The following is a 27,064-nucleotide window of genomic DNA, read 5'->3' as shown; positions in this document are numbered from 1 at the left end:
GAATACAGCAAATATAGAGGCGAATGCCAGCAGCAAACCACTGAACTGAGAATAGGTCCCCTATTGAAGGAATCAGAGAAAGAACTGGAAGAGCTTGAAGGGGCTCGAGACCCCAAAAGTACAACAATGCCAAGCAACCAGAGCTTCCAGGGACTAAGCCACTACCTAAAGACTATACATGGACTGACCCTGGACTCTGACCCCATAGGTAGCAATGAATATCCTAGTAAGAGCACCAGTGGAAGGGGAAGCCCTGGGTCCTGCTAAGACTGAACCCACAGTGAACTAGTCTATGGGGGGAGGGCGGCAATGGGGGGAGGGTTGGGAGGGGAACACCCATAAGGAAGGGGAGGGGGGAGGGGGATGTTTGCCCGGAAACTGGGAAAGGGAATAACACTCGAAATGTATATAAGAAATACTCAAGTTAATAAAAAAAAAATAAAAATAAAAAAAAAATTCAAGTGTAATTTGTACTACGCAAATATTTTTGGGTGTAAAGTCTACCCTGAAGCATAGTTGACCTACCAGGGGCTATACCCTTAAATAAATTCAGTGTCCCTCTCCAAACAGCTATTAATTGCAAGTAGCTCCTCAGCTGGCAGTGGAACTTTGTTGTCTGCCTCTCCTCCTCCTCGACCGAATTTTGTCTAGCTTGAGCTTGTGCATCTTGTGCCAGCATGTTTTTATGTATTTTTTTTTAAAGAAGTGGACAAGGTGACTCTAAAAGGTTTATGGAAAATCATAGGTTATAGAATAACTAAAATAATTTTGCAAGAAAATGAAATGGATGCATCTATACCATTTGTTTTCGAGACTTATTATAAATCTTCACAAGTTGAGGCAATTTGGTTCTGGTGAAGAGTAGACATAGAGCTCAACTGAGAGTCCAGATGTAGAGTCATGTGTAGTTAGGCGAACTGTGGGAAAAGGCAGTAAGTTGACTTAACGGAGGAAAGAATTTGTCTAAGCAAGTGGTTTTAGAACAAATGAACAGAGCTATAAGGGAAAAATAAATTTTAACATCCACCACCACTCACTTCATATACAAGAATTAGAGGACAATAGATCAAAGCATAAAAGCTGGAACCATAAAATCTCTAGGAAAAAAAATGCCTAAGAAAGCTTGTGTAAACTTAAAGAAGCAGATTTTTCTGACAGGGGTTAATAGGATCTAGCCATAAAATAAAATACTTGTGAATTGGACTTGGTCAGATGACAGTTTTCTGCTCATCAAGAGATTATTAGGGTTCAGGATGTAGCAAAGCAGTAAAAAATTTGTCAATCGTGCCTCTTATTTTTAACCTTACAGGTACGAAGTGATTTCACTCGTAGGTACTGACGCAAGAAAAATTAGAAATCAATAAAATAGACTCATGCAAGAATATTCTTATGAATTTTATAGATAGCCTAAAACTTGAAACACCACAATTGAAAGAAAAAACAAACTGAGATGTTCATATATTTGGCAGGGGTCAATGGATGAGGAAGACATTGAGACAAGGTTTTACCTGTTGCCTAAGATGGCCTGGTACTTTCTACATAGTCAAGACTGACCACAAACTCTTTGCCATTTTGCTTTAGCTTCTCTAGTGCTGGGACTATAAGACTGGCCACTAGACCTGGCACAAGTGTGTTATCATCTTACATCTTACATCTTGCTTCGTAACCAAAAACCAAATTACTGCTCTATACTGCAATGTGGGTTAATTTCAAAAATACTATCATGAATCAAAGATGCCAGATCTTTTCTTAAAATTATTCTAGTGATTCAACTTAGGAAACTTTGAAGAGGAAAATCTAATCTATGTGACAAAAGTCTCAATAATGGGTTGGCAAAGGCAGTGAGAGACTGGCTAAAATGGAGTACTAAGACTTTGGAGTGATCCAAATGCATCATGCTTTCTGATGTGTATAGCAAATTTCATGCAGTATATAAAACTTGTATATGACTCAAACCACATTATCATCTTCTCCTTTAATAATGTTATGCTGAGAAATACAATACTGCATTATCATCTATTATTTTCATACACTGTCATCCATTTTAAACTCAGGTCCCTCAAGTGCAACTTGAGGACCCTAATATTTGTTGGTTGATTATCAGACAGATTACTTGTTCAGTAATAATCAGATAATACAATGAAAAAGAAAGTTATCATGTAACATCAGAAAATGTCCACTGTCTCTAGTTTTCTGGGAGTCAATCCCAATACAAACATGGGTCCCTATTCCCAATGAAAATCAAAGCCATCTATCTTTTATTTACAATACAGGGAGAGGCAAGAAAATAAGAGTAACCTTTTGCCTCCTAGATTTTGAAGTAATGTCATTTAATTATTTCTGTATTTTTTAACATCAGTGAGGCAGACCAAGAGACATCTGATGAATCATCTTTTCATTCATAAAACCCTGCTCATATCTTTTCATCACTTTTACCCTCCTAGAGTAATAGCAGAGAAATAGTACTTGATGGGCCTGCATTATCAGATGCTATTGGAAAGGTCTAGATAAGAGTGCCAAACCACCGATTAGTATTCTGCGTGCAAACCCTTCTCTATAACCCAGAGTCATCTGTATCCTGGCAACCCTCAAAATTTCATTCTCATTGAATTGATAGATCTTTATCAAAATATAATTATAGCCTTAATTTGAAAGATAAATTTTGATTGCCAGTGCCATGCCCAAAGGAAGAAATAATCAGGTGGGAAAGTGCTTAGGCACAATTGTTAATCATACAATCAATGTCATGAATCATCCATTCCTTAAGTGCATGTGCATGCATGCACGCACAGATGCATGTGCATGTGTGCACATACACACACACACACACCCCACTACCACCACCACCACCACCAACACCACCACCACCAACACCACCACCAACACCAACACCACCAACAACACAACTTTGGGGGAAGTTGTAAGGCACAGAGTAATTAGGAAGAAAATCCTTGAGGCACCAAACTTAACCTTTGCTCATCTTCTCATGTTGTCACCCAAGTGTCAGTCATCCATCCCTACATGGAGGCATTTGGTGAAGTGTCAAGCCACATGCTTTGCTTCTATACATGCCCACAGTGGCCCAACCTTGGTCAGGCAATAGTTTAGCTAACAGACTATCGTAAGTTCCCTGATTTGACAATAGTATGAGGGAAATTTGCTAGGAAATGCTGTCTGGGTCAATACCTGTAAAGAAACTAAATTGAACAGGACTGAACACAAAAAGAAATTGAGCTGTGATACAGTCATAACAAAATCTTGAACCAGTGTTCCAGGAAGCAAGAAAGTATTTGGAAGTGGGATGGTTCTGAGAGTTGTCCCAAACAGAGGCAAAGTGACCAGGCCTCTATAGATTTGTACTGAGCAGTCATCATCTGGAAAAGGGCATGGGCTTGACTGAGGTGACTTTCTTCAGCACAGGCAAATTCTTAGAAAAGGACTCAGCTGTGACCCATCAGCTACCTGTATCCAAACCTGGTGAATGAGTGACTGGGGTATGAGTCTTGACAAAGAGAGGGAACTTGGATGGTAGGCTTTGCACCTCCACTTTACTGTAGTGATACTAGAATCTGGGGGAAATAATTTGAATTGGACCACATGAGTTAAACTATGAAAGCAGCTCTACTATCCCCTGAGGTATCAAGGACTTCCAACGTGCATGCTAAATTCCCCCACAATTCATGGTTTGCTCTGAAAGACCAGAAATAGTCCTACCTTTTCATTCAACTGGTACATTCCCAGCTTTCTAAAACTTTAATTTGCTGGAAAGTTGGCACTGTTCTCTTTCACAGCGAAAGTGGTCAATAACTTGGGACAAGATAGGCGATGGGACTAGGAGAACACCTACAACTACTACTGTGCTAAAGGAACATAGCAATAAAATGACTCCTAATGAGATATTGCTATACCTACAGTTTAGAGCATCACTCAGCCTTCATCAAAGAAGCTTCTTCTTGCTGTATATGGAAATTAACACAGAAGAGGGCATTGGGTCCTCTGGAGCTGGAGTTACAGTTGGTTATGAGTCTTTCTATATATGAGTTCTGGGAACTGAACTTAAGTCCTCTACATGAGCAGCCAGTGTTCTGGACCTCCAAGCCACCTCTCTAGGCTCCTGCTGTGTCTTTTAAGATGGATACCTTTGAGACACTGCAAGAGAGGAGGCAAGAGAGCAGAAGTCACACACTTCACTTCCTGACTTCAGGCTGCTGTGCTTCTTTAGGGTATAAATGGTTCATTAGTTTGGGAATGGAGAAAGAACCAAGCATGTATAATAGTCTTGCTTCGTGGAGTAGAACGATTGGATTTTATTTTACATATTTTGCAGTATACAGTAAACTCTTCCTGAGACCTTTGGGAAGCCTTGAGTTTCTAAATCCAGAGGTTTCTCCCCTGTGGCAAACTGTTTCCATGTCCCTGGTATTTATGATCTCAATTAATTCCTTCTCCTGGACCTGGGGCTTGCTTCTTTCTGATATCAAAACTAGCCTTGTGCTTAATCAGATGGCTGGACAGCTTCTGCTACTACGTTTTCAGGGACCCTGAGCTGTCAGGAAAGTCACCCAGCTACCCTGCAGGAGAATCAAGTAGAGAGGGAGAATCCCTAAAAATGCATAGTAAAAGGGACAGAAGCACAGTCACCTGGGCAAATCTCATGTGAATCTGGTCCTCAGGCGACCTGGCATCTGGTCTACCATAGGAAAGCCTAGCCAGGAAAGCTAGCTAGGTTCATCCCGGACTACAGAATTCAACAACAGAAGAACAACTATTGTGTAAACCAGTAAGGCTTGGGGTGCTTTCTCACGCAACAATAGAAAACAGAATTCCAAATAGTAGGAATCTCATGGTCAAGTATTCACCCCGCCATGGCCACTCATTACCTTCCAACACCACAACAGTCTTTTCTCATTCAATGGTACTTCTCACAAATAAACACACTTTGAGTTCTTTCACAAGTTACTACCTACACAATGATGATGAGAACTGGGGAAAGCAAAGAAGGGAGAGAGGGGGGAGGAAGGAGAGAGGGAGGGGAGGAGGGAGGGAGAGAGAGAAGGAGGGAGATAGGAGACAGGCTTCATGAGGCTACTAGAGCTGGAGGTTTGGGGTTGGGCTTCTTCAATAACTGAGTAGCTCAATACTTAGTATTAATTTCATAGGTTTGGAGCCCAAAGCCCCAGTTCAGCAAGTTTACAAACGACTCCCTGCCATCCACATTCAAGGTCACTCACTAAAAGATGAGACAAGGAATGTTAAATCTTGAGTGTCATGGTCTATGCCAATTATATAACCCCAGAAAGGAGTGGACAAGAAATCCAAGAGATCAGAGAAGACACAAAGTAAAATAAGCCAGAGCTGTCCTGCTCAGAATCAAGCTTCCAGTCTGTCACTTATTAACCACGAAACCTCTGGCAAGTCACTCAATTTTTTATGCCTCCATTTCCTCACCTGTAAATGGAAGTAATAACATTTCCTGATTCTAAGATTATTGTGAGGATTGACTGAACTAACATATGTGTAGAGCATTTATTAATGCCTGGTTATTCTTTGCCTGACTGTAAATGATTATACTGTAGGAACTGGAAAGAATTGTACATGGATTTTAAATCATATAAATAGCTCTTTTAGTGACTACACACTAGGAAAGGATGCCAGCCTTCAGAGACTATATCCTATATAATTGCTCTCTTAAGAGGGCAGGGTCAGTATGGCATGGTGAAAGGAGTGTGAGCCAAGAAATGTGGATCTAGATTCTTACTCCAGCCTTGTTTTAAAGCAGCTGCATGATGCAGGAAAAGTTATCTAGAAGATGGGACTAATAATGAGGACTTTGCCTAAAGAAGCTAAACCAGATGGTCCCTCAGAAAGCCTTATGTTTCTACACCTTTCCAAATCTCTTTGAGGTGGGAAGGGGAGAAGGGAATTGCCATCGATTTTAAGATGGGGATCTGCATTGAATTTAGTCAAACTCAACACTCTAAAGAAGAGGTAGAGGGGTGAGGAGATCCCTTAATGCAAGAGAATGTATTAGTCATATACAGAGGGCACATGGCACTAGGCCCTTGGCACTTAGATGAGGGCATGTGATTGAGTTCTAGCCATGGACTTGGATGAGGAGTACTCCTTCAGGGCAATATTCCACAATCTCAATTTCTTCTGTTGCCCACTTGGGCAGAGGACCCAGTAGGGAATCCAAGTCTCCAAAGAATGGGAAAACCACAAGAATGGATGAGATTAGGCTGCCTATCACAGCAAACCCAACAGCGGATTAGACTTTATCTATACAAGAATGCAGGGTTATCTGTCTGAGACTTAGGGATCATATGTTGCCTTCCTTGAATGATATGCTCTTTATAGGTCCCTAGTTCATTGCTAATTCGGGTTTTGATTTCAAGAGGAAACTGACCTTCAACCTAAGACCAAGAGATCATTGACGTCTTATTTGTTGCAGGTTGAGCTAAACCAATGGGATAAACTTGAGAAATCTGAATTCTAACTCTTGGTCTTCTGAGTTTCTACATCTAAGCCTCTACCCTTCTAAGCTAGCCAGAGAAGGTTGCCCACACTCTGGGCCACTGGGCAGCATTTAATCATCATTCATCCTGTGTGTTGCTTCAGGGACTTAAAACATGAGAGCAGTGTTTAAGAAGTACCAGTTGTTATTTGCAAGACTCTACTAGGAGACAAGAAGGAGGCACTTCTCAGGTGTTCTGTTGTCTGGTCTCATCCTCTAGATCAAGATTGATATCTTAATATTTCCCAAGGATTACAGGTATGACCTACAGAAAATAAAGGCAAAGTTTCAAAATCAACATTCACTTTAAAAGAAAAGAGAGAAATCACCCAGAGAGGTTCAGCCTCCAACCCAGAAACAGTGCTGCGCATTCACACCTTTGCTCTTTCATTTATTTCTTTTGCTGTACATAAACAGACATTTAAAATTTTTCAGCAATCACCAGCGAATTCTTACAAAAGAATTCCCATTCTTCAACTAAATTGGGAATACAGAGTCCATTTTATTTAAAGCAAGAATCTGTCATCCTTGCACCAAAGAAAACTGAACATGGGAGAAATGGAGCCTTTTGAAAATAAATAATCGGAGAGGTCCAACGGGGTCACAAGATCTAGGAATCTTAGAAGAGGAGCTGGACTTCCTATTATCTGCTGCCATTACTGAAAATTCTTCAGCCCTTTCCTGAATCCATTTCATGTGGCCCCTACCCCATTAGCTAAAGGCAGCCACCCTCAGAAAGGCCAACTACCTCTGGAAAAGAAAGGAGTGGTACCCTGGCTACACTAAGAAGCTGGCGTGATTTAAGTGTTGCCTGGACCCGTTGGTCCCCCTGCATTCAAAGCCCAACTCCTTTAAGGTGGGGGGAGTGGCCTGCTGGCTCCTGAAACACAGAGTAGGAAGCCCCACGTATAGTGCTGGGTGTTACTCGGAGGGAATGTAAAGCCCAAATGTCCATGATGGGGGCAGGGAAGGGATCCCTTTCCAGGTTCCCATCCTCCAATCCTGCAGCCAAGTTGCTCTGGGTCTCCCACGGGAACAGATGAGGCTCTCGGCAGATATCCTGCCTTTTTACACAGACCAGCACTCCAGTCACCCAGCCTTGACCTCAGCCTGGAGCCTATGTGGCTCCACTCTCAGGTTATCTGGCAGTTCAAGTTTGGCTCCCACCAGGCAACTGGGAAGGGAGACCCCAGCCCTGGAATGGTGGGGTCAAAGCAAGCTGCATCTCCAGCCGCAGGGCTATTTTTAGATGCTGTTATCTTTGCCTTGCTCACATGCAGCTGTGAAAAACAAACTGGTGACCGAGGGGCACACAACTGCAAAATAGAAAACCCATAAAACAAGAGCTTCCAAACTCAAGAGCATACCACACTATGACAGAACACTCTTTCACGATCGCCAGGTCTGCCCAGCCTTCCCCTGAGGGAGGCCAGTAGGGCTTTGCTCTTTTACTGCAAGCACATTCCGGTCTTGGTCCAGCTTTGGCTCGCCAGCCAGCAAAGCTAATCAGCCAGGCAGCCATACATATGGCCATGGATGGTGACCTCCTGGGACAGGTATGTATGCCAAGGGAACAGAATCGATGGGGTTAACACTGACACAAACTGAAAGGCCTCAGCTCCCTCAGTTCTGGTCTCCAGCCCATCCTAACAGTTCCTCTGCCTCCCAGCCTCACAGCTCCATGACAGTGAAACCCCTGCACAGGCAAAATGTCACCCAATATTAAGTAGCAAGGCAGGAAAACAGGAGTGAACCCCAAGCGGGATCCCCGACTTCTCACAGTGGTTAGAGCACCCTCACCCAAGGCCAAACCTCAGGGCACTCTTCCACTCACAGTGCCCTCAAGTCCCCATGTCCCTTTCAGGCAGCCCAACACCAGACACTGCAGCCTTTGCAGACCCCTCCACCCAGCTGCTTAAAGGTCTGGACAGCGGCTTGGAAAAGTGGCGCCCCGCCCCAAAACCCGAGATGGGGGTAGGGGGGTGGGGAGGAGGCGGCAAACTTCAAAGCTGCAGCTGCAATATGCTTTTTAAAAAATAATAATAAATGTCCCTGAACACCAACACTGTTCCATTTGTCCCTCCAAGCTATGTGAAGTCCACCTTGACCGCCTGCTCACCCTCACTCGGCTCTGCCAAGGGGATCGGGCTCTCTCAGACCTTAGCCACGGGGATTTCCTCTCCGCTAGCTAGCGCGCGGCTGGGCTGCGGTCCATGCTTCCTCCACCCCCAAGTTCACCCACAACCCAGAGGTGGGAAAAATTAGTTTAAAATTATGTCAATTGCCCATACCCCTTCCCCCCAAGCTGGTCCCCTCTCACACACACCCGTGTGGCCTGGGCTGCGAGTCGTGGAGCATCCCGTGGGGTTGCGGTGGGGTGCAGCGCCGAGGCTAGCCTCCCCGGGTGTCCGTTCGGGTTCAGGCTCAGCCCTGGGCAAGCCGCCCGTGCTTCTTTCGCCAGGTGCAGAAATCCTACCGCCCGTGCGCCCTGGGCGCGCCGCCGGGCCCCGTGCCGGCTCCCCGGGAATGCGGCCGTCAGGTGAGGTAGGCATGCGTGCCCGCTCCGCAGCAGCTGGCTGGGGCGCTGGGCTGGGGATCTCTGCCTCTTCTCCTCTCCCCGCAAAGGAGAGGCCTCTCGGGGAGGGAGGGGGCTTTCCAGCGCCTTGGTGCGTTATGACCGCATTCCCCCTTCCTTTTTTCTTTTATCTTAGTTTCTCCTTCAGATGCAAGAAGGGAGATCACAGGAATCCATGCCCAGCTCCAGTCTAACTCGGTCCACAGGCAGAGAGAGAATTATGAATGGATGCTGCCTTCTGATGAGGAAGTCGACTGGGGAGGTCTCTGCGCACGGCGCGCTCCATCAAAGCAGGGGCATTGGCCCCTCCACTGCTTCAGTGCTGCAGGCTGAGCCACCTAATTGACCACTGGGAAATCAGGTGCCGGGAGACCTGGGCGGGACGTAGCCCCGGGGCCACGCTGGGATCGAGTGCCTGGCCCGCCGTAGACAGCTTCGATTTACAGCCCAGTGAATGGGACGGACTGCGGCAGCCAAACCTCCCGGGCAGCAGGCAAGGCTGCACCAATGCTTCGCAGACAGCCGCCTGGCTCCGCTAACATCTCCAGTTTCCACTGGGGTAGAGAGAACCAGGATAGAAAGAATCTGTCCCCTGCTGCCAGCCGCAGTGATCTGCAGGTCTAGCCCCCAGCCCGAAACTCGGCGGCGCGCGGGAGCCGGCCTGTGCGCTTCCACGAGCTGAGGGCTGCGGAGGATCCCGGATCCGGATTTCTTGTACCTGTGCGATAGCGCGACCGCTGGGTCTGCGCGATACCCATACCCAGAGTGGTGGCAGACTGCACATCACCAACAGGCTGGACCCATCGCGGCTGCTCAGCACCGCACCCCCGTGGCTCCCCTCTTACATCCCAGTCCCCAGCCTCTGGACATAGCATTTGAATTGGAGAAGCCAACCATGCCAAGCCTTCCTTCTGGGGCAAAAGGACTGAGATAAGCTATTGGCACGTGCTGGCATGTAATGGGGTAGAGGGGCAGAAAAAAATGTGACATTTCATCCCCTCCCCCCTTAATCTCTGGACTCTGAAGCCTCACATTTAGACACAACTCACTCTTCTCTGGCTTAAACACACTGCAAGGACAATGCTTTTGTAGTCGTGTATTAATCTCCAGGGAAGGATGATTTACTAGACCAGCTCCGAGGTTGAATCAGGATTAAAAACCACGACACTGAGTGCCTATGCCTTAGGCAGGCAGGTTCTATATATAACAAGCCAGTGCAGAAGGCAGAGTCATTTAGGGCCACTTAAAACAACGCTTATGAGATACAATCTAATATATAGCAAGGAGAAAACCAGTGAATGAAATTATCCAAAGATGCCTTGTGGAATGCCCGGTTTTGCTCATTTGTCTTGAGGCTTTTGAAACTCATTTAGGCAAAACTTGACTATTTTCTGACTGGGCTATCTATCTGTAAATGGGGAGGTTGATGCCCTGGGCAGATTTGCATATATGAGCAAGCTTCTGTCCATGAGGCCTTTAACTCCTGCATAATTCACAGTTGTGGTGAGGCAAGGTCACAAGAAATCACAAGGTATGCAGGAGCACTGAGTAAAAAATATTTCCTAATTGGCATTACTATGAATTAATGATTGTGGTCACATGAAGAATCATATTGAACCCAAGTTAGTCTGCGTTGGCAGCATTCCTCCTGCTCATGCCAACCGACTTGGAGGGACTCCAGCAGCCAGCAAGGACAGGGGATCTGGCTGGAGTTCCTATGGAAGACAGTGTCCAGGCCAAGAAGGATGGGGGAAGAGAATGGGTAGTGTTTTCACAGTGAGCCAGGAACCCCAAAGTTTAAAGGGTGAGTAGGCAAAGGGAGAGGTGGCCAGGGAGGAAGAGATAGATGAGTCAGAGAAGCAGGTTAGGATGGGGACAGGTCCCACATCAGAAACTAGGGAATGACAGAATTGCAGGATCACAGTGTGGTCAGGAATGCTAATGGCATTCGCCACAGATATATTAATGGTTTTCTGGGCAGACCTGAATCTGAGAAGCTTTGGGAGAGTCTGGGGGAGTAGCCACTCATGGGAGGGTTGGGATGGGTAGAAGAAAGGCAAGGATGATTATTTTGGTTGGTTGGTTAGCCCTTCTACTTGAAGAAGCTTCAAAAGCAGTAGACTCAATGAGGAGGGCATCATAAATAATCTCCACAAGCCCCCACCCAAACCTGCTGCGTCATACTAAAAGGTGAGGTTCAGTGGCCATCGGTCTTAACCGTAGCAAGCTCTCAGACCAACTTCAATGGGAGGGAGGCTCTATCATGTGTGAGCTCCAACTTCCTGGGTGTTGAGAAGAGAATTTATGTAAGGTTGAACAAAATGGCTGCCCTCCACAGCAAATGCAGGTAGCTGATAGCCAAGTCACTAATCATACAGTTCAAGCAGATGAACTGATTGCTTTAGGGTTTCAGGGCTGCTCCATCAAGGGAGAAACTTAACAATAAAGAGACCAGAAGTGCAAATGGTGAGGAAAATAGCCAATCTGTTCTTCCTTCATTTTGAAATGTCCGATACTGAGGTGGTTCTTCATAGTGGTGATGGAATCAATATGACTAGATTATTTACATTTGAACAGGGTTTTTAGCAAGTCCTACCATGTAATGAAATCAAATATGAGCTTAGAACTCAGAAAGACCTGTGCCTGAATCCTAGTTTCTATATCCATTAGCATTCGTGGTTTTGGGAACATTCTTTAACTTCTTCAATACTTGGTTTCTTCTCTTATAAGTGAGTGTAAGAAAATTTAAGAGATGCCAAGAGAGTAAATAATGCAACAATTATGAAACATGATGTTGGTGCCTGACATGACAAAACTCGGTGAAGATGGGTCCTTCCAACCTCTGTTTGAGATCTTCACACTAGGCTACCTGAAGTTTCCTATGGCACAACGGTTCAACTAGAAGCACTTCCTGTCAAGTATTGCTTGTAGATACAGAACAGAGACTGATCCCCTTTGAAACTAGCATTCTAAGAACGTAGTTTATACACAAGTCCATGTGGGTGTCACACTTATTTTTATTGGAAGCCAAGGACACAAGGTCTCAAAAGAAAGAACTGTAAATGTTTCTTCCCTTAGGCTGATGAAGATCTACAGCAAGGACCAACATGTTTTTCTAAACAGGGCCATCCAGAAAGTATTTTGGGCATTGTGAGTCATGTGGTTCATGCTAAAACCACTCTTGTCTGCCATGGTAGCTCAAAGGCAGCCATAAAAATGCATATGTTCCAATAAATGTTTGTGGGATTTAGCATGGGCCCTAGTGTGTAAATCTCTGACTGACACTGTCGCTCAAACATAATTCTTCCATTTCACTAGTCTGATATTGCTAATCCCAGGTGAGGTTATAGTCCTTTCTCTGGCATGAGGTTTGGAACAGAAAAGGAACCGGCCAATGGAACCCTGGTAAAAATGGTATGTGTCTCCAGGCATGGCCCATAAACGTCCTGCAATTCCCAACTATATTCTTCTCTGCTGGCTGAACAGAGGCTGCAGGGAGGGGGAGTGATGGAGCCCCAAGAAGGATACACAAATGGCTATACAATGACCTGCATTAGACTTAGCTAAGTGAGAAATAAGCCACTGAAATGTTAGAGATTTCATTCCAGAATTTGCCTACCTTGAGTAATTCATTTTCCTATCTCTTTAATCAGACGATAGAAAACACAATTTAATGCTTTGCTGATTACTTAGGGTCTTTATTAAGAAGGCTTATTATTGGTCTCTATGGTAACACAGTTCTAAGACACTTTTTGGATTTCCCAGCTCATTCTTTGATATTTAGTTCTCGCTGTCATTCCTCTCAGCCTCCTTCTAGCTCCTTCCCTAGAGTTGGAATCCACAGTTGGGCCCAGTTCATGTCTCTTCCGTCATCCATACTCTCTCCTTATATTTACCTGGAGCTACTTTCTGGCTTCAGTCTCTTTGGCTCCAAAACATACCCATAGCTGGGTGACATCTGTCCAGTAAAAACCTAATCGTCTGAGCAAGAGCCTTCAGGATGAAATGCCTGGGCTCCCTGACAACTATTTACAGCCTTGAAAAACATCCTTGCAAGTAAGCTTTCACGTATTTCCAGGCTTAGGGCTGTGTTCCAGAAAGCTAGAGTCATTGGAAGCTCAGCAGCTCGGAGGAGAACAGGCAATTTCTGTATTGTCTAGCCTATGCATTTTCAAAGCTTAATTTCTTCTACCAGCCATGCTGGGGATTGCATAGTGTAGGTTCTACTTTTATTCCTTGACATTCATGGACTCTTTGATTTCTAAAATACTGCCTCTCCCTACATGCTGAAATATCAATCTTTAAAACTCTACCTTGTCTGTTTAATTGAATATTTCATTGCTGCCAACAGACCTTATTTGCCACCTATTTTGTAGGAGCTGGGAAAATGGATTGTAAAATGCTACATAATTTCATCTACTTTCAGAGGTGGTATTTTATCCTTGTATTTACAGAGAATTTACCAAGAAAACTCAGCCATGTGTTAGACCTGGAGTCTGAATTATACTGAATGTCAAGAATATGGTTTTCTCCCTGCATGAAATGGATATCTAAAGAGAAACTGGTGAGGCCAGACCAAAGAGAGGGAGAATAGAGGGAGTCTGAAAGGAAGCCTAAGTACCTGTGGAGTCTAATTTGCAGGGTAAGGTTGTTGTTAAAAGAAAAAGTGGGATTCAACTTAACAATCCTATGCCTTTTCCCCTAAAGAGAGGATGGGGTAGCAATCATCTACAAGATTTTTTCTAGGCAGGTCTTTCATTTTGTCTATTATTCTATGAAACCTGGAACCCAAAATACCTTTCAAAGGAATTTCCAATTGCCGATACTTACTTCTCCCCATTTCTGGTGTGTGTTCATCCATAGCTGACAACTATATAGCCATAAAGATCAATATCTCCTAGGGCAGAAACATGTTCAGATCTGTGTAAACTTTTTATCCCAAACTGACCTTGTTGGCGACCATGGGGATCTCATTTCCAGCTCCACTCCTTTCCCACCATATCCACCTACTCTTTGTGTTTGCCTGGAGCTATTTCTCAGTCTTATTCTCGTTTCCTAAATACTAAGACCCAATGACGCAGTTTTGCCTCTGAGGCTTACTTCTCTGGAGCTATTTGGATATCTCCACCATAGATATAAATGTGGCTAAACTTTACTTCTCATCTATTCTAGTAGCAGCCATTAGAACTACTGCTACCCTACCTCGGCATATGAGAGATCACCAAAATATAAAAATGGACCACTCATTCATAAAGAATTGTTGTTTATTCATACATGTTTTATACAACAACAAATGCTTCATTTTGTTTTGCAGAACTGGGAATTGAACCCCAGGCTTCACACATGCTAGTCAAGTGCTCTACCACTGATCTTTATCCTCAGCCCTTATCACAACAAATGCAAACTAATTTCAAAGCACAAATACCTACGTTAGTATCTATATGGCTGCCTGAATAAATTTTCTCTCTCCAAATTCTCCAAACCATCTGGCATAAACTACTGTATTGTGACCTGTTAAAATAAGTAACAGCTGTGATAATCCCTTTGGATTTATAGCAAGCTATAAAACTTTGCATATACTGGCAATGCATATAAAATAATAAATAAAACCATTATCATTCTGTGCTGTTTTGGTGGGAATTATGATGATTTAGCCAAAATGGAGCCCTATGGACTGCATTAGAACAGAAGTATAAAGCAGGGGTTTTGTCCAACCTGGCTTCCTCTAGCCCCAAAAGACTTAAGCTTGCTACTTGGAACTCCTGGTTATTTTCAAAAACCTTCTCCAGCACAAATGCAATGCACCCTTTCTGAAAGAACCTGGTTTCCAGAGGCTTTCCCCAAATGCTATTATTTCAAAGGGTTTTTTTAATGACAGGAGGTTCCCCAAATATTCCACAGTATATCCATTCAGAGTATGAAGAAAAAAACAAGCTATGCACAACTCAAAAATATAATTTATAGCACAAAATCTAAGATTTTTTTAGTAATTGTTAACTGTAATAACTGTACTTATGTTTGCAAACACTGCCAAGATTCCAGGTCAAAAATATTTTATCAAAGTCATCTCTCAAAGATATATAACACATGGGTAAAAGGACAGGCTGGTGTCTGGCAGGGAAACAGACAAAGCTGCTTTGATTCTAAGCAAAGAGCAGTCACCATGCCCACTGCACTTGGATTCACAAATGAAAGGAAACAAGGAGAGAAACAAGTATGGGATAACATGGCTACTGTGAGATGACTTTTACTAGGTTCTGGACAGTACACCATAACCTCAGTTAGTCCTCCCAGCAGCCTTAAGAATTATCATTCCTGTTTTATGTTTTTGGCAATTGGTGGTCAAAGAGATTAAGTAATTTCCTCAAAGGCATCCAGGAAAAGTGGCAATGTAGAGTCTGAATTCAGTTCTATTTGGTTCTAAAGTTCATATTCTTTTCTCTTTACTCAAACTTTTTGGATTGCTGTACATTCTGCTATGACTCATGGACATTTCATGGGCAGTTGTCCATTGCCATGGCCATGAGAAATTTCTACATCTTTCTCCCCCATTTGAATGTAAGCAGGAGATTTGTTATTATTGGAAGTCACTTTGATATACATATATAAAACCTTGCAGACAAATTACTTGGTTCTTGTGGTAGATTTCAGAAACAGTCACAAGTACTTTTTAGCTTTTCCCATCAATAAGTGGAATCTATTTCTGAGCAAATGAAACTTATGGCTTCATTTGACCATTAGAGTGCAATAGAAATAATGTTACACACATTCTGAGCCTGGACCACAAGTCTTAGAGTTCCTGGTAATAGTTGCTAACCAGGCTTGCTACATCTCTACAAAGGAGAGTCAGGACAAGTCTGCTGGATGATGAAACACTTAAAGCCCAGCACTTCAACACCCACTTGTCTTGGCTCACAGCCTGCTAGCCACCAGGCATATGCAGGAGGTCATCCTGTGTTCCAAACCTTAGCTAACAAACCCCAGATAGGTTTGTACTATAAAGCTTAAATGAGCCAAGTCATCCCTAAACAGAAAAACTACCTCTCAAGTCCCAAAGAAACTCAGGACAAATGGCTGTGTGGTGCCTATTAACACACCAAAGTGTTTGCCAGGTCTCCAGGCTCATTCATTAACTGGGGCTCCTTTGAGCACTTCTCACCATCCCCAACTCCCTACCTGAAACCTCTCTGGCCATGGGGCTTCCTTCCCTCCCCCCCAGCTTCTCTTTTTGATATAACCCAGCCAAAAGGGCCATGTACTCCCTTGGTTCTTCTCTTGGTTCCTATCATGGTTCCCTTGGCTCTCTCTTGGTCCATCTCATCTCTCCTCCTCCTCCTCCTCCTCCTCCTCCTCCTCCTCCTCCTCCTCCTCCTCCTCCTCCTCCCCCCTCCTCCTCCTCCTCCTCCTCCTCTTCCCCCTCCTTCTTCCTCTCTCTCTCTCTCTCTCTCTCTCTCTCTCTCTCTCTCTCTCTCCCCCCCCTCTCTCTCTCCCTGGTTCAGTCTACTGGCCCTGTATGGCCCATTACTTCCTCTCTCTACTCTGGCCCCTTCCAGATGCCGCTAGCTGTAGTTTCCCTCCTAGCCACAACAAAAACATTCTCCTCAACTGTATCCTAAGGTGGTCATGACCTCATTTCCCTTTACTACCTAGTAAGTACTGGGATGCTAGGTTATGTAGAAAAAGCTAACTGATTTTATTTTTCAAGAATAAATTCCTGGTTATATGTTTAAACAGACACTAATGTGGAAATTAATGATTTGAGTGTGGCAATGATAAAGAAAGCTCTTATAAAACAAAAAGCAAATCTCTCTGAAGACTAGAACTTTTGTCATAGCTCAAAACCTTCACCTCACCTCAACGTGACCCATGAATGTGCAAGTTCAGACACAGTTCTAGAAGTTGACCTCCCTCCTCTGATTCTGGACTTGTCAGCATGATGTTGAGTTGCATAGTTTGAGGTAAAGAATTAGCAAGATGAGGGGCCAGAATCGCCCTCAAGAAATAATTGGGGAACAGTAGGAGAGGAAGAAATGATATGTTTAAAGGGCACAAATACCAAAGCATAACCCAGAGAATTACAAGAAAAAACTGATTTGTTTTTTAAGAATTTGATGTCAGGTTTTGATTCAGCAGCCATAGTCATAGCTATCCTCTTAAAGAGACAAGATACCCAGAAACACAGGTGGGAGAGAGGGAAAGAGATGTCCACCCTCCCCTTTCACACACATTTTAGAAACTTACAGATGGAGATGCTTGAAAAGAAGAGAAGAATAATTATAAACTAAATTAGGGCCAAATCGAATTATCTCAGAAAGGAAGAAATAATGGCTACAACTAAGTCCCTCAAGCTGCAATTCTCAGCCTGAGTTGCATGCTAGAATTTCAACACAGTGAAAGCAACTTCCAAGTCTAAACTCTTAATCATGACGTTAATTACCAACTTTATTTAAGAGGAAAAATGTTCAGCATTTAGAGCTCCCATCAGTTTCAGCAAAAGCTATTTCTTCTGAAGAAAATGCTAGTAGGTAATGTATTAGTTGACTACTCTACTATCTCAATGTGTGGGTGGCTGGGCTTCTTTTCTTACCAAATATGGGAGCCTTTGAACTTTGAATGATTTCATTTGTCTCTATCTAAGTACCCACTCGTTAAACAAACACACAAATACTTATTCAGGCGGTATTTTCATCTGTACATCGAAGGCGGTTTTCATTTGGCATTTACAATTCTGCAGGAATTAATTAATTTAGTTCATTTTTCTTCTTCAGGAAAGGGTAAGAAAAAAGTGAGAGTCTCTTTCAGTTAGCTCTGGCATAGTTTTTATAAGGAGTGCAAAAAAGAAAATCAGAGAAAAGCCTTTTGAGTTGTATCCCCCCAGTTTTTCTGCATCTGCAGCTAAATGGGTATTCTATGTTTCCCCCAAAGAAGGCATTTTACCAAGAGACTTCCTGAATTTCCAAAAGCCTGACTCCAGCAGCATTTGCAGCCTTTTTTAGTTCGAGCCCTAAACTTGCTCCCCCACTGTCAAGGAGCTAGCTAGATGGATTGTGTCTTAAAATATCTGGAGTGGAAACAGAGTCATGGATAGAGAGAGGTGTGGAAGAGGACATACAGTGTTTGGGAAATTCAAGCACAGTTACATGACTGAAACATATAGCCGATGCATAGAGCTTCCATGGTGCATGAATTATCACTCTGCAATGCAAAGAAAGAGAGAGAGAGGGAGGGAAGGAGAGATAGAGACAGACAGAGACAGAGAGACACAGAGAAACAGACAGAAAGACAGAAACAGAGACAAACAGACAGACAGAGTCAGAGAGAGACGTTAAGGGAAAAAATATTGAGTCCAAGAGTTCTTCTAGCCACCAACAACGGGTGCTGCTAGTCCAGGGCAGCTTCATGGCTACCCAGACACAGAAGGCTCTTATTTAATTTTGGGAGGCAGGCAGTGGTATGAAGAGGACTGATTGCAGAAAGGAGATACAATTGTTTTGTAGTTGAAAGAACTGCAAGAATGGCTGCAATCATACCATCTACTTTTTTTTTCTTTTGGCTCAGAGACATTCTAATCCCTCCCAGCATCTTCACCAGAGTGCTGAAGTTAAAAAACGAGAGAACAAGCTGTCTTCTTTCTTATCACTGAAAACACCATCTCTTTATGCTGACCTGCCAGCCTGTCCAAGAAACTCTGGGAAACCCTGCATGGTAACTTCTTGACCTGACACAGCCTCCAGTGTTTGTTAATCTATCACCTTTTACGATCCCACAAGACATTTACAACCTTCTCATAGGAAATGAATATTTGAACACTATGTCATTGATAAACAACACTGAGTAACAAATATATCAGTTGCATTTAGTCAAGTTTATTAGCAAAACAGTTCTGGAGTTATTAAAGAAATTGAAGAATGTAACAGGCTTTACCCAACCTATTCCCTGTTTTCAATACATAGGACACCCGCCATATTTGCTCTGTCTTTATCCAGGGGATACCTCTTTTTTAGCTCACAGCCTGACATTTAGTAGAGGCCATCTCTCTTGCCAGTTTGTAAATTAGAGCTAAGCTCTTTTCTACTTCAGATGCTCTTCATGGGGATTGTAGCATAGACCACAGCACATCTTTGAAGTTTTGAGCATTTTCACTTATGTGCCACTGGCCCCACATTTAGTTTGGGGCTGTTATTTTCAGATCTCTACTGGCAGTATATAAAAAGTTTTCTGGGGTGGTTCTACCTTCTGGCTCTATAACATTTTAACCATAATCTTGAGTGAGTTGTGTAATAAGTGGTCACTAAATGGCTTTTAATACTAACATCCTAGTTTTTCCACAACCATTGGGCTGCCAAAAAGTTCAGCTTCCAACATCATTGAACAACCCTGGACCACAGTGCCTAAACACTTGAAACTAACCACCTTTTTTTTTTTGAGCACATGGAGTTTTTAAATTTGTTTTTTTCCTCTCTTGTTTTGTTTTTTCTTTTATTGAATATTTACATTTCAAATGTTATTCCCTTTCTGGATTTCCCAGACATAAGCCCCTATCCCCTCGCCCTCCCCTTCCTCTATAAGGGTGTTCTTCTCCACATCCTCCCCCCTTCCCACATCCCCCCAACTTTCCCCTATACTGGGTGTCCAACATTGGCTGGACTAAGGGCTTCTCCTTCCAGTGGTGCCCAACAAGGCCATCCTCTGCTACATACGCAACTGGAGCCATGGGTCAGTCCATGTGTAGTATTTGGGTAGTGGTTTAGTCCCTGGAAGCTCTGGTTGGTCTGTCCTCTATTTTTTTAATTGCATTTTTATTTACATTTCAAATGTTATCCCCCTCTCCTGTCTTCCTGTCCATAAACCCTCTATCCCATCCCCCCTCACCCTGCTTCTATGAGGGTGCTCCCTCACCCGCCTACCCTCTCCCTCCTGTCTCTCCTCCCTGACATTCCCCTACACTGGGACATTGAGCCATGACAGGACAAAGGTCTTCTCCTCCCACTGATGTCTGTCAAGGCCACTCTCTGCTACATATGCAGCTGAAGCCATAGGTTCATCCCTGTGTTCTCTTGGGGTGGTGGTTTCATCCCTTAGTGTTTCTATCACTATGCCAAAAGCAACTTGGGGAGGAAAAGGCTGATTTTATTTTACAGTTTGTATCTAGGGAAGTCAGGACAGGGACTCAAGGCATGGGCCTGGAGGCAAGAACTGACACAGAGGCCAGAGAGCAGTGCGGTTCACTACCTTGCTTACAGTGGCATTCCCAATCTGCTCTCTTTTAGTAGCACCAGGAACCATCAGCCTATGGGTGGTCCCACCCATAGTAATCTGGGTGCTCCTATAATAATCCTTAATTCTAAAACACCCTACAAGCCTTCCTATAGGCCAACCCTATGGAAACATTTTCTCAATTAAGATTCCTTCTTCCCGGATGACCCTAGCTTGTGTGCAGTTGACATAAAAAGTAGCCAGCACAGCCTCCCATCTTAGCAGACAAACTTAAAAAAAAATAGGTTTCATTGTTTCTTTCCCAAAACACTTTCCCTTTGTGACTTAAATAAAATCACTAGAGGATACACAGATTAAGAAAAACTAACCTGAGTGAATATGTTTTGAAATTGTTGAAATTCGTGTGGAAAAGAAAACCTGGGAGAAATGCTAACACATGCTATTGGCTTGACAACTACACCTTCACATAGTCATCCACAAGTGAAATTGCAAGCCAGTATATGAGATGTTGTATTGAGAAATAGAGTGAGGTTTTAAAAATAATCTTCTAATATGTGGTTAGGTCAGCTTTCATTTTGCTGGAGGTATGCTGATAGTAATAAACCTATGCCAAGATATAAAACGTGAGAAACAGTCTCAGAAAAGAATGGAGGCAAGGAAGTCAGAGAAAAAGAAAGCTTTAATTACCTATAATGATAATACCATTTCTCCATGAAGGACCCTGAAGGTTTTGTTCTTATGCTTCTAACGTCGTCTCCCAACTTTACAAAAGCCAACCATCCCAACCCATGACTCAATCTTTATCATGTTCCAGGCACTATGCTGTGTGTTTTACTTTCATGACTTCACTCTATCTTCACAACTCTATAAAAATTGGAAAAAAAGCAAAGCCTAGAATCACAATAGGATGATCTTTCCTGCCTACAGAGTCCTACTAATGTGTGTGTGTGTGTGTGTGTGTGTGTGTGTGTGTGTGTGTGTTAGCTCAAATCTCACGTCCTTGAGGAAGTTTCTGTTTCTTTTTATCATCTCTATTCTATATGGACTTTGTTCTTTCCCCAATTGATTTGAAATGTAGACCTTATTTTCTTCTACTTTGTTTTTAGAAGTAGATATTCCTGAAGACTTAATTACATACCAGTTTCGTCCTTCTATTCCTTCATACAATGTTGGATGAATTGGGTTCCTTAGCTTTGCCCCCAATACAGGGAAGATGTTGGTAAAATTCTGTACCCACAGAACATTATTTAGGTTTAGACATCTATCAAATTGCAATGTATTAGATACTTTGCACCTTATCAAGTTTCAAATTTTATAGCTATTTTTTACTCTACATGTTGAACCAAGGGCAAAAGTGTCATTGCCCTTCAGAGAGCTGCAGCCACAAGAATGTTGTACAGTGGAAAAGTAAGACAGTGGGGTTTTGTTGTTGCTGTTATTGTTTTATTTTTTATTATTGAATTCAAACGCTTCCACTTTTATATGAATCAAGGCTGTACCTTATCTACCAGATATTTCTTCTGAGTCCATCAGTGGCTGGGCCTGCCACCCTCCTATAAAAGCAGAATAGACAAAGAGAGGCAGAAGGCAATTTGGCAGCAAAGAACATTTTTCCCTGGCAGAAAATGGAGTGACTTTTAGCTTATCTGCTGTCACCTTGTTAATGTGATCATTGTTCTTCAAAATAAAATCTCTTCTTCTTACCCATGATGTCTTTCGTGTAAAAAAAAATAGAAAAAAAAACTAAAAACCCAGAGAGGAGGTATCAAACAAGGAAAAAAATCAAACCTTAATCAACAGATACTGCAAATCAACATATTTCCAAGGAAATAAACACTGAACACACATCTTAATTCCTCCTGGTGGCCATTTTGCTTGCTTTCTGGGATAGGCATGAAAAGCACCGGAAAGTCATGGCCCCTGTCATCACCCTTGACTTTCAGAACAGGAGCCACAAAGTGGTATTAGTTGTGATGCAGAATCCTTCAACCATTCACGCTAAGGACTTTGTGGCTGCTGATGTGTGCCCCTGGCCTATTTTCAAGTACTTCTTTATTTCGAAATTAGTCATCCAACTTTAATTCAATGCTGATGGTTTCCAGGGATAAAAAAAAAACTTAGATAAGGAGGTGGAGGTATCATAGCTGTTAATGGTCAGATTCTATTCATGGCAAACACAACACAGAGACAAGGTGGTGAGAGGAGTGATTTACTCCATTTTGAGGAATAAATCAAAACTTCCTCCTGGTTCAGTTATAAGGAGAAAGCCAAGAAAGGAGCAAAGATAACATTCCTGGGAGGCCTAAGTTCCCCATAACCGAGACAGTGCATATAGCTTTGCCCTGTTTGGAGTCCAACTTTGAGCATTTGGCTACTGGAACACCAGAATCTGACTCAAGCTTGATTGCCTTCTGCATCTTTTGCCTGTACTTTTGGGAGCCTGAGGCTTTAGTCACACATAAAGTCTAATAGTCAGGCTCACTAGCAAGGCCACCCGATTCAGCATCCATCAAGTAAGTGGACCTTCTTGGTATTCTCACTGAACACCCTGGAAAGAGGGAGCCCGAGTTTGCAGAGGCATTGAATGGGCTACAGAGAATGTAAGCACGTTCTGCCTTGCCTACAGACAGGAAATTCTTTCACTTTAGCTCATATTTATGCACAGAGAACTGCAATAGTACAAAAAAAGGTGTGGCTAGCAGATTAGAGTTCTTTTTAGCATCCTGGAGTTTTAGCCTGCTCCCCTAAATCTTATTATGTCCTCTACAATCCACTGTCCAACAAGTGCAGAACAAAGGTAAGGAACAACTAAAATCAAACACGCAAAAGTCAAACACAACTCCTTATACCTTAAAACCCACTCAAAACTTGACGTACCATAACTTATTTATCCCAATAGTCAGCTCAGAAGTTCCCTCCTCTATCCGTTGCACTTGGCTCCTCATGCCAGCTCTGAAGAAGGACAGCAGGACACTGTACATAATCTTTCGAATGCTCATGGGTCAGCGTCTTCCTGACTTTGAAGTCCTCAAGTGCAGAAGCATACCTTAAACATGCCTGATGCCTAGATTCAAGCCCAATGCTTAGGAAAGAAATGTTGCTAGTCTTTAAAGTTTTGCTCCCCTAATGATCATGTCCTTTAAGGTGCTGACCATAGTGGACATCCTCATGACAGAGCTAAGAAAGGCAAAGACTGGGACTCAGCAGCTTAAATATTCTATCAAGTAGCAGTAGCAGGTAGAGGTGGGCACCATTCTCAATGGTGAATGCTTACACTGAGTTGTTTTCTAGCTCATCTGGACACGCCCAGTCCAGTGTAGCATTTGGCTTCATTCTCTCCTCTAGGAATACTGTTGGTATTTTCATGTCCCATCTGCCAGTGCCTCCGGTGGACATTAGGCCAAGTGGGTTGATCCAGAAAGGACACCCACAATCCTGGCCTTCTGCCTAAGACATGCAAATGGCGAACAGCTTTCCAGACACAAAGCTCTTGTTTGGGCCAATGATACATTATTGTAAATACCTTATTTTCTGTAGGAGCCATGTGCTGAGTGTCTACACATGCATCATGTTGTCTTTTAGCTACGTTCTTTCTTTTAATTCTCCTCTAAGGATACACAAGACAAATAATAAGATGACCATTTGAGAATTAAGGAAATAATGGGCCTATAACTTGCCCTACACCTACAACTAGTAAATAGCAGGGAAAGGATCCAGACCTGTATCTGTCACAGACTAAAGCCCAATTTCCCGTATACCACACCATCTCTGCAAAATCTACAAAGGATAGAAACAATAGGCAACGTGATAGAACCATAGAAGGTACCACAGCTACACTCAAAGAAAAAGTTATAGTTTTCTATATTTATATTGTTTTTATTTATTTATTGACAATGTCTTACTCTGTAGCTCTGGATGACCCCAAATGTGGTTTACAGTCGGTGCTGGCCTTGAACTCATGATCCTTTTGCTTCAGCCTCCTGACCTCTGGAAGCTTCATGCTTACTTTAAGAAGCATTTTGTAGTTTAAAGACTCCCAATAATGAACACAAAAATCAGATAAACCAACTCAAGAATCAAAACTGTCAATACAAAATGGTCTTTGCCACTACACGGTATAATAATCAAAGTCTGAGTGCAGAGTTCTCAGGAATAAATTAAGGGAACTGAGCTGACACTGGTGCTGATTTAAAAGCCTTGCTTCTGGAAAATAAGAATGACTAGGTATCGTGGTATAATGACAATAGTTGTTGGGCCCCATGACAACTGACTCTGGTTTGCATAAGTGTCAAGTCTTGTGCATTTAATTGCTTGGCCATCCTAAGTGGTTATCACACAACTATTCAAATCACTGTAATACCCTCCTAAGCCAGAAGCAACAAGAGTCTGGAACTTGAGTCACAAGCCCCACTTTTCCTGAAGCCCATCTTTCTATCTCCTGCAAGCCTCGCCTGAATACAGTTTATCAGTTCTAAGATCGGGCATTGTTGTTAGGTAGCTGTGCCATTCTTCAGATTGGGGAAATACAGCAGGGGTTAAAGAGGAAAGAAAACAGAGAGTTGTTTTTCCTTGAATTATCCCCGTGCTTATAAGGCAATCATACAAAACAATTGTTCCACAGCTTTAAGTCTAGTAAATAAAACTCCCTTTGAGACTCCAGTTTGAAAGATGTTGAAGATCACCGTAACTACATTGTTTCTGTAATAAACACACACCCCAAACCTCTAACATTTTTATAATAAACCTGGTATAATACAATTTGGGTTGATACAAAAAGCAGTCATTTTCCCTTCAGCTGTTTACCATGCAGAATACAGTATCTGCCAAGTCCTAGGTTGGAGGCACCTTCAATTTAATAGTCTGGTCTTTCCACATATGAGCTACTCAGTGTCAGATGAGGTGTCCTGTCTTGAGACTAGTGCTCTAAGACAATCAAGTGGCATGCTGAAAGCCATGAGATGTTGAACCCTCTGCATAGGTAGTCCTACAATGGGTCTCCTTTCCTACCTGGCTTGTCAAACCACTTTCACCATTTTCACACGTGCACCACCACCCCCAACTTCTCAACATCTTGCCAGCATGCTGGGAAAAGTCAGTCAGATGGACCATCTCTCCATCTTTCTACTTGGCCTAAAACCAGTAATATCTAGTCAGTACCTTGAAGAACATTCTTGCTTTTATACTCTCTCCTGTCCCTTAGTCCTTCCAGCTCAATGAATGAGGGCTGCCTGGTTTTTGAGCACACCTTCTGGATCTGCTGATCTATATGAAAATGGATGATGTTAGATTCTTAATGGTCTCACTTGGGTTTGGGAGGGAAGCTGAAGATTGTGGTGATAACAGGGGTCCTCCTTTCTTTTTCTGATCAGTGATTCTTTACCCCAGCTATGCACTGCTACACACCTGCAGAGTTTTAACAAGAAAACATACTGATACCTGGACCCATCCCCGGAAACTTCTGATTTAATTGGTCTGGAGTGGTCCCATGAAATTACAATTAGTTCCCATACACGCATATGATGACACCAGGGATTTGAAAATCCACTACAAAATCTGCAATATCTTGACACACTGCCCCATCCTCAGTGGCACCCATCAGAATCTGTCTTCCTTTATCTTCTTTGGTAATAAAGATGCACAGACCAGTGCTTCCCCATCCCCACACCTGCAAATGCAAGTCAGAAGGAATCTTCTAGGGTGGCAGGGTGGTACACACACTGAGGAGAGCAGCACACAGCACTATTGGTTAGACTAATGGGAGACTCTTCAGGGGGTGGGCCTGCATCAGTCTCCACAGAGGCAGTCAGTGGTGGCAAATGTATAATACAGAGCTTTCATCCAGGCAAAGAGAATAGACAGCTTCAGCTTTCAAGCTGCCTACTTCCAGTGGATCAACCCAGCTGGAAGCTATGGGGTTTACAGAAAAAAGCACCTAAATAAGAATCTGGGGTTCTAAGGAAGAACACCGAATAGTTCAATACTTTCCAAAGAGGGTTCTGTGCATGACCAATCTTAGGACATCAAGAAAGAAAGTAAAGAATAATACAAAAGTAGGCAGCACTCAAAGTGGTTGAAAACACTTAACAGGAGGCCATTGAAAATGGGAAAAAATTGAGGAGTGAACTTGAACTCAATTCAAGGCTGCTTAAGGAGTCACAGGGCCATACATCTCTCCTCATTCAATCTTAGAGTGGGAGAGTGATCCCAAGGAATTCCTAGAAGATGGGGATTCAACATGGGGTACAGAGTGTAGAGTGGACATGATGAAGAAGAAGGGGTGAGGAGGCCTAGGATGATCTCATGCAAGATGAAGTCTCTTTCCCCCAAACCCTGAGCCAGAGCCCCAGGACTCCACCCAGGAAGAATCTTCCTTAGATCATCCTTGCTCCCTCCTTCAAAACCTTTCAATGTAGAAGAGAACAGGGAAAAGACTGAACTCCCTCTCAGTCTTGTGGAGTCCACCTTCTCAGAAAGAGCACAAAATGTAAGGCATGCGGCATGAATAGCACAAGGAACCGGAAGCTTAGGAGCCCAACTGTAAATGTCAAAGTCAGTTCTGAAGGAGGGCCAGGCGCGCTTTCCTTCCTCACATCTGTCCCTGTGAAAGGGCTCACTTTTTTTTTTCAGGAAACACAGTGCTGTTTCACCCAAGAATAGGAAGCAGTTACAGACAGAAGGGCAAGTCCCTCTCCAGAAGCCTGATCTCCCCCAGCACCCCTCCCTCTTTGTCTTGCCAGGAAATGCTGCAAACCCCAAAT

General features: G+C 43.2%; 1 protein-coding gene across 4 annotated transcripts in view; it reads right to left on the bottom strand.

Annotated features, from left to right (window-relative positions):
• Nhs (NHS actin remodeling regulator) overlaps nucleotides 1-27,064 on the bottom strand; it is a 339,645-nt gene that overhangs the window by 77,269 nt on the left and 235,312 nt on the right. Inside the window, exon 1 of one of the 4 annotated variants that reach the window (XM_017602085.3) lies at nucleotides 8,841-16,327. The exons of the other annotated variants lie outside the window; for them this stretch is intronic. Coding sequence (XP_017457574.1) covers nucleotides 8,841-9,066 — 226 coding nt within the window. The 5' untranslated portion in view covers nucleotides 9,067-16,327. Of the gene's footprint in view, nucleotides 1-8,840; nucleotides 16,328-27,064 lie in introns of those variants that run through there. 4 annotated transcript variants of the gene reach the window in all.

Source organism: Rattus norvegicus, chromosome X (genome assembly GCF_036323735.1).
Source record: "Rattus norvegicus strain BN/NHsdMcwi chromosome X, GRCr8, whole genome shotgun sequence".
In the NCBI taxonomy this organism is placed as follows: Eukaryota; Metazoa; Chordata; class Mammalia; order Rodentia; family Muridae; genus Rattus; species Rattus norvegicus.
The sequence above is the reverse complement of the archived record's forward strand: the minus strand, read 5'-3'. Positions and strand labels throughout refer to the sequence as shown.